At 57.8% G+C, this 8045-nt stretch overlaps 1 protein-coding gene across 1 annotated transcript; it reads right to left on the bottom strand.

Annotated features, from left to right (window-relative positions):
• Positions 1-119: 119 nt before the first annotated feature.
• ZNF687 (zinc finger protein 687) lies at positions 120-5634 on the bottom strand. The gene is made up of 8 exons (XM_015558760.1): positions 3482-5634; positions 3162-3340; positions 2637-2813; positions 2383-2545; positions 1912-2241; positions 1697-1809; positions 1346-1487; positions 120-1219 (listed from the first exon to the last, which is right to left on the bottom strand). The coding sequence occupies exons 1-8, from the start codon at positions 5591-5593 to the stop codon at positions 728-730; spliced, it is 3708 nt and encodes a 1235-aa protein (XP_015414246.1). The 5' UTR covers positions 5594-5634; the 3' UTR covers positions 120-727.
• Between the last annotated feature and the right edge of the window lie 2411 nt (positions 5635-8045).

Here is an 8045-nt window from a genome sequence, read left to right as displayed (position 1 = left end):
TTCCCTACCTGTCTCCGTCAGTACCACTTTTCCCAGAGAAAGGACTCCCTAGATTGGACTCATTCCCTCCTCCATCAAGTAAGTCTACATTGTCCAAGTCACATCAAAAAGAGCCTGAATGGGGATTAAACCACAAGCAGTTTTAATGGTCTGGGTTCTCCTTCCCATCTCCCCCCGTTAGTATTATTACTACAAGAATAAAGGATTCCTGAGAGCCTGTCCCCAACTCTCCCTGGGCCCCCTTGACAGGACTCATCCCTACCAACCCCCCTGGATTTCTGGGGGTGGGGGGAAAACAAGTGAAAGGCACTGTAGGGATGGGGGGCTTGAGTGCCAGGGAATGTAAGGGGTGGTGCTAGGGCAGGGCCAGGCCTGAAGTCCGCCTGCAGGGGCTGTGGAGTGTGACTGCCGACACTGGTCTCTCCTTGGACCTGTCTAGCAGGCCTAGAAGTCCCGTCCTCCCGGTCCCATGCGGGCTGCAGCAGGAGCATAATTAGTGTTGGGCTAAGAAAGGAAGAATGGAGGGCCCCCTCTACTAGGATCCAAGGGCCAAACCCACAGTGGGGACTGCAAGTAACTATAATGCTCAAGTCTTGTCTCTGGGGGCCAAGAGGAGGAGTTGAACAAAATGTGAATTATATGAAACTCCCCAACCTGGGGACCAGGCAGCAGCAGTGACCCAGGCTCCCAGGGAAGAGGGAGGGGGCCAGTCAGTCCAGGTCTGGGGCTAGTTGTCACCACTGACTCCTTGCCGAGCCCTGATGAACGCCATGCCGTGTGTGCGGAAATGGGTCTTGAGGTTGAGAGGGCTGTCACAATTCTTGCCACAGACTTTACAGGTCAGTGGACCTGCAGAAGTAGGCAAGGGTGAATCTGCACCCTCTGGATCAGACCTCAATTGAGGGGGCGCCTCTTCCTCCCCATCCCCCACACCCAGGGCACTGGCACTACCCACACCCCATTTCTTCTTGTGGCTGATGAAGCGGTGCCGGCTCAGGGAGCCAGGGGAGGCAAAGCATAAGCCACAGTCGAGGCACTGCTGGGTCCCACCATCAACCCTCAGCCCCACCATGAGGCTCTGCTCCACTGAGCCCCCGCTCCGGTAGCGCAGGGGGCCTCCCGACCCGGGTCCACCCCTGGGGGACTTGGCTGGAGGTGTGGTGCTGTCAGGCTCCTCACTGCAAGAGTCAGAGGACTGCCGACGCTTCCGTCCTGGCCCCTGGAGAAGATAGTGAAGAACTGGGCCTCCCCATCACCCCAGTAACCCTGGCACCCCCACCTAGCTTGCGGAGGCCAGTCTATAACTCTGCAGTGCCCACACCTCTAACCCAGCAGGGGGGCTTACCTGGGCTCTGGCACCGGCGCCCCGAACCACAACACTCCCCCGGCCAGGAGACTGGTCCCCGAGCGGCAAGCCGTGCCGCACCTGGACGTGTTTCTCCAGGATGAGGCGGCTGCTGAAGGTGCGTTTTCCTTCCGTGCAATACCTAGAGGGGAGAGTGTGCGGGTGGGTGCCAAGGGCACAGCCCAAAGACCAAGGCCAGTGGCTCGAGAGGAGGAGGACTACAGAGCTTCAACCCTTAGTCACGTGCACAGAGGCAGCTGGGAAAATGCTTTGGGGGACCAGGAAGGGGCAGGGAATGGGAGGGGTCACCTGATGGGCAGAATCAGGAAGGGGTAAGAAGAAAAGGGTTACCTGCATGGGTAAACTCGCTTGATACCCTCATGATTGACCCTGACGTGGCGCCTCAGGCTGGGCGCAGAACAGAAGGATCGCTCACACAGGCGACAGGGAAACTTTTTCACTGACTAGGAGAGCAGGAGAGGAACCTCAGAGCCAGGCTTGCAGGACCGAGCCCCACTGCCACACAGGACAACCCCAAGGCTGCCCCTCCGGCCCATCTTGCTCACCTTGCCATGCTCCTTCTTCATGTGAGCCACATACTCATCCCGCTCCGGGAACCAGGAGTGACAAAGGCCACAGGTCCAGCCTCCAGGGCCCCCGCCCCCACCCTTGGTGCCTTTGTTCCCTAGATCCCGCCGGGGCCGTTTGGGTGGACAAGGAGGCTCTGGGGAGCTGGGTGGGTCCTCTTCTGTAGAGGAAGACAGCTCCTCTATAGGGGGAGCTGCTCCTCCCGGAGACACAGCCAGCTCCTCGGGCTCAGCTTTAGGGGTCAGAAGAGTATCCCCGGCCCCTTTCCCAGCAGTCTCCTCTCCCGAGCGACCAGACTGATGGGTGTTCTGTGAGAGGGAGACAAGGGGGATGGTGGCTGTGGGGAGAGCGTGGCTTTGCCAGTCCTTGTTTCCCGCCCCCCTCTTCCTGAAGGTTATGTGACCCTTAACACAGCCGAGCAACCCCACTCCAGCCCTTGACTCCTTTACCTTGAGATGATCCAGCATGGTCCTTTTTTGGGCAAAAAGCAGAGGACAAGACGGGCACTTGAAGACACTGACGCGCTGGGGCAGCAAGTGCTGGTCGAAGTGTGAGGAGAGGAGGGGCTTGTGAGTGAAGACCGTGTCACACATGGCGCACTTGTAGATCATCCTGTGCAGGCGGAGAGGACAGTGCAGACACCTGCCCCTTCAGGGCCTAACCCGCCCTGGCCCAGCCCTCATCACCCCATCCCCGATCTCACTTGGCCTGCTGCGTGGGGAAGCTGGGATGCTGGGTGTAGAGGTGGGCGTTGGCGCTGGGTGCAGACTTGAAGGCCATGGGGCAGATGGGGCACTTGTGGAAAACCTCGCAGTGTGACGTCTGGATGTGGGACTTGATGGAGTTCACACCCCCAAACACCACTGCACAGCTGGGGCACCTTTAGGGAGGACATGGGAGGCGTGGTGATGAGGTGGGCCATCTCCATGCCCTCCCCACCCCACACTCAACCTCAAGGACGGGGTGGACTTTGAGAAACTAATCGGTGGTGAAGCCTGAGCCAGGTGGGGGCAGGAGGGAGCTGCAGAGACAATCCCCCGGGAGGCCCACTGAGGCAGAGCTGGAGCTGCAGAGGGGGCGCTGCTCTGTGTTTGCCAGGACACCAGGGCCATGGGACTGAGCAGGAAAGATGGGGCTCTCTCGAGGCCATCTGAAAGGCTGGTGCTAGGAACCATGAGACCTGCAAGGGCATGAGGGAGTGTGGAGATACTATGGGAAGGAGAGGCACCTGTATCCTACACGGCGAGAGAAGTGCAGACAGGCCTCCCGGAGATGGGTCTGAAAATTCGCCTGCAGGAAGTTGCCCCCACACTCAGGGCAGACGTGGGGAGGTCGGTTCTTATGCATGCGCTGGTGGGCACTGAAGCTGCAGCGATTGGGGAGCATCATGGGGCAGGTTGGGCACACCTGTCAAAAGGGTGAAACAAGGTGAGTCCGGGAGGGGAGGCTTGCCCCCCATTACTTCTCCTAACCAAGCCCCTCGCACCTTCCCACGTGCTATCCCCTGGCTGTCCCCTTTCCCAGGAAGGGCAGTGAAAGGCAACTCACATTGCTGGTGGCCCCGGGGGCAGGGGGCCCAAGCTGCTGGAAGTGGGCAGCCATGCCAGCCTTGTCCCGGCACTGCTCCTTGCACTCCAGGCAGCGAAAGCACGTGTAAGCAGAGGTGGCAGGGGCAGCAGGTGGCTCAGCCGAGAGCGGCAGCACAGGGGCCTCAGCAGCAACCGTAGAAATGGCGAAGGTGGCAATGGCCCCATCACCCTTGCCCAAGGCAGATAAGACCGGAGGTCCGAGGGCAGATGGGACAGCCAGCAGGGGCGTGATGTCCGGCTGCCCCACCATCTGGTCCAGGGCTACAGGCCTCATGACCAGGTGTGAGCACTGCATGACAAGCCCCTTGTCCTTGTGCTCCCGGGCATGCAGCAGCAGGCTGCACTTGTTGAAGAAGACCAGGCGGCGGGCACAGTGGTTGCAGGTGACTTCGATGCGCATGCTCCGGCGGTCATAGTGCCGCGCCAGGCTCTTCTCCAGTGAGAAGGCATCCCCACACTCGAGGCAGCGATAGCCCGTTGGAGGCAGGGCCAGCCCGGCCTCAGCAGGTGGACTCAGGTTCGGCCGGTAGGCAGGCAGCAGGTTCTTGCCGTTGAGGATCTTGTTGAAGGCCTCCACCAGGCTGGACTGGGTCCGTGAGATCACTGTGCCGCCCCCGGCACCTGGCACGGTGGTCGGCTTGGAAGGCTGCACTATCACCACCGAGGCACCGTTCACCTTCTGTCCCCCTATTCCCAGCCCTATCCGCCCCTCGACCTTGGGCAGGGCTTGGGGCACCAGTCCCAGCACATTCTTAGCAATTGTCTTAGGGCTGGTGCCAGTGCCCCCAGGCAGAACTACCGCTTTGCGGGCCACGCTGGCCGCCATCAGCATGGCAGTGCTTGCGTTCTGGAAGGTGGCCACAGGCAGCACTGTGCCCTTCAGCCTCGTGCCGTCACCCAAATGCACGTTCACCACTTTCGGACTCTCAGGAGTCAGAACCGCGGAGGAAAGCTTTAGGAGGTTAGCCTCGGCTAGAAAGGTCCCCTCGGCCAAGGGGGCAGGGGGACCAGGGTCTGAAGGGACCCGGGTTACAGTCCTTGTGATATTCCCACAGGATGTCTTAATGGTCTTGATCCGCACCTTGAGGGGCCTGGAAGAGTTGGAGGAAGCGGGGGAGTCATTGCTGTCCTCGTCAGCAGCCTCAGCTCCACTAGAAGGGCTCTGGGGACTTGCTGGGGGAGACTTGTCCACTGGCCCCTGATCCTCTTCTTCCTCCTTTAGGGGCTGACAGCTGGGCACTTTGGGGGAGGCAAGAGGGCTCTGATGCCCTGGAGATTGCTTGAAGAAGGGCATCCCAGCAACCTGGGGAGGTGAGGGGCTGGCAGGGATGCCTGCGGCCTCAGGGCTAGAGCCCGAGTCTAGCCGGGCTATGCCCTGGGGATGAAGGGGGCTGCCGCTGCCCTGCTTCAGAGCGCCCAGCGGTGGGGGAGAACCAGGTGGCAGAAGTGGGGGGCCATTCTCCTCAGCCAGCTCAAAGGGAGAGGGGAAAGGAGGGGGCGTCATGGTCCCTTCCGTCAGCGGGGAGGGCACAGAGGAAGGCAGGGGATCGGGGTGCTCCCCTGGCTCAGGCTCAAAATGAGCGAAGAGGTCCAAAGTTGCTTTGCCTTCTATGGCTTTTTCTTTCCAGGTACCTCCACTGGGAGGAGTTGGAGAGTGGGGGTTTCCTGGAAGGGATGGCTCAGGGCCCCCAAAACCATTCTGCATCAGATGAGGCCCCACAGGTTCTTCCTTAATTGTACCCCCAGCCCGGGCCCCTTCCCCTCCTGAACTTGCAACCAGGGACTCAGACTGCTCAGGGCACACAGTGTTCTTGACAATGACGCTGACTACTGAGATATCCCCCGACGACAGATCATGATCAGAGGCGTGGGTTGAGACTCCAGGGCCATCTCCAGCAGCTGCTGCTGTTGCTTCTCCAGATTCACCCTCTACACTGGGTTCTGGCTTCCCCGAGCCACCTGGCCCCTCATTTTCTTCTGGCCCAGAGTGGATGGCTTCATTTGCATCAATGTCGGGGATGTCAAAGGCAGCAAGGAGGTCGTCAAAATCAGGGGTTTTCATGTCTCCCATGGCGGCAAGTCCCAGACCTGATGAAAAGAGGAAGAGGGAGAAACTGCCATCACTGGAAGCAGAAACCCGGGACCTCCTCCCTCAGGGTCTCCATAGTTCTCTCCTCTCAGAAGCCCATGCACACTGTGACTCAGGCACACCTCCATCCGAGTGCAGATCCTAGAGAGTTCCTAGAGGCGCTTGGTTTGCCAAACCCTAAAATAGGAAGAAAGGTGGTGTGCACATCCCCAGAAGACACCAAGATCCAGAGAAAGCAGAGGAAAAGACTTCTCAGAAACACAAGATAAGAGTAAGAGACGGAAAGAGTTCAGTGTGTATCTTGATTGGAACCACCCAAGCCCCTCCAGTGTCCAGTCCGTTAATTACTACTATTCAGGGGGAGCAGACACATGCTCTAGGTGTAAGAGCTCATTCATGGCAGCACGGTCTCCATTCATATTCTTTTTAAGTATATTTTTATTGATTTTAGAGAGGAAGGGAGAGAGAGATAGGAACATCAATGATAAGAGAGAACCATTAATTGGCTGCTTCCTGCATGCCCCCCACTGCGGACTGAGCCTGCAACCCAGGCATATGTCCTGACTGGGAATCAAACCATTATGACCTCCTGGTTCATAGGTCGAAGCTCAACCACTGACCCACGCCGGCGGGGCTCGGGCTCCATTCATATTCTTCATGGATGTTCTGAGGGTTTACAGCAGTGGTTCTCAACCTTCCTAATGCCGCGACCCTTTCATACAGTTCCTCATGTTGTGGTGACCCCCAACCATAAAATTATTTTCGTTGCTACTTCATAACTGTAATTTTGCTACTGTTATGAATCGTCATGTAAATACCTGATATGCAGGATGCATTTTCATTGTTACAAACTGAACATAATTAAAGCACAGTGATTAATCACAAAAACAATATGTAATTATATATGTGTTTTCCGATGGTCTTAGGCGACCCCTGTGAAAGGGTCGTTCGACCCCTAAAGGGGTCACGACCCACAGGCTGAGGACCGCTGGTCTACAGAGATCTGAAAAACCATGTCATAAGACACAAGACATGATTCTCGTTCCAGCTTTATCAATAGCCTGCTGGAGACGAGCAAGTTACTCCATTGCCTTCCTTTTGTCGTTTGAATGGAAGAGTGGACAAGTAACCCATATATCATAGGGTTATCCTGAGCATGATATGAAATAGTAAACATGACAGAACCCAGAATACAATTAATTATGACAAGACAAACAAGGCCATGTGAGGTCGTGGCAGGGCTGGGGAGGAGTAAGCACTGGAAATGTAGAGCTGGGATCGAGGCAAGAGTCAGGGATAATTACAAGGTCAAGTCTGAGGCACCTGGGGTCATCACTGGCACCCGGAGATCCAGCGTGGTTAACAGAGAGAAGTGGACTCAGTGTAATCGCCCAAGAAACCACGACAGAATAAGACACAGGAACAGAAAGAGACAAAGAGACAAGACGGGGAAAACCGAGAGGAGCCTGGTCACAAGGGCCTCCTCGCGTCATAAACACCTGGTGCTCCCTCACCTACCTTCCCCAGAGTGCCTGGGCCCGCCCCTGGCCCGCCCCTCCTACCTCCACATCTTGCTCTCTCAGGACTAAAACTCTAGGGTACAAGCTTATCCAGCACAGCTGCCACATGGGGCAAAGCCAGGCCCCTCACCCCTATCACCCCAGTTCATCCCCTAACTCTCTTCTCCCCCACTTAATTTTGCTTTGGCAACAGTAGCCCAGGAAGTCTCACCCAACCCCAACCTTGCCCAGTACAAAAAGAAAAAAAAATCCCACAGGACTGATGTGCCACTAAAACAACCAGAAGGCCAGCCTAGAGCTGGTGGGGGGCCCAGCCTGCTCCCTTACTGCCTTCCCCGCCAGTGTGTCTGTATCTGGAAGAGGCTGCTGAAGAAGTCTCCCCCTTGACACACACACTCCCTGCCCGGCTGCAGGCCACTTCCCGGGGCCACTTCTCTCACCTCTTAGGCTGAGACTGTACCTGGAGGTGGTCCCAGCAGGTGGCAGGTGGCATTGCTGGGACCAGGGTGGGGGCAGAGGGTGAGGGTACCAATCAGAGGAAGAAAGGGGCGTTCTCCCCTCACCCCCCCCCCCCATTTCTGCAGGCTCTGCATTTAAACAAAGCCCTCCACCTCCTGCCTCTGCCCTGATGGATGGATCGCTAGGCCCTCTTCTGCCCGGCTCCCTCCTGACCTGGGGAGGCCTGAGCCGCATTTCCCTCGGGGCTGGCGGCGCACAGTTCAATGGGGACTGAGAGAAAACATCTGCAAACTCGCCTCCTCCAAGCAGCTACCCCTCCTGCGTCCAAGTGAACAGCGGTCGTCCGAGAGCCAGGAGCAGGCAGAGGCCACGCAGAGGAGCTCGGGCCAGAGGCTTCCCCACCTCGCTGCCCAGGCCTTTCTGCGGCGGCTGCGCCCAGTCTCCAGGGCTCTGCC

The sequence above is a fragment of the Myotis davidii genome, unplaced genomic scaffold (genome assembly GCF_000327345.1).
Source record: "Myotis davidii unplaced genomic scaffold, ASM32734v1 scaffold653, whole genome shotgun sequence".
In the NCBI taxonomy this organism is placed as follows: Eukaryota; Metazoa; Chordata; class Mammalia; order Chiroptera; family Vespertilionidae; genus Myotis; species Myotis davidii.
This window is presented reverse-complemented; position numbering and strand designations above follow the sequence as displayed.

What these genes read in the sequence shown, in the direction of transcription:
- ZNF687 (XM_015558760.1), bottom strand. Translation starts at nt 5,593, where the DNA reads ATGGGAGACATGAAAACCCCTGATTTTGACGACCTCCTTGCTGCCTTT. An exon ending in CCCCCGGGGCCACCAGCAAT is followed by an intron (nt 3,341 to 3,481) that starts GTGAGTTGCCTT and finishes CCCTTTTGACAG; the next exon opens with GTGTGCCCAACCTGCCCCAT. An exon ending in GCGCCGGTGCCAGAGCCCAG is followed by an intron (nt 1,220 to 1,345) that starts GTAAGCCCCCCT and finishes TATCTTCTCCAG; the next exon opens with GGGCCAGGACGGAAGCGTCG.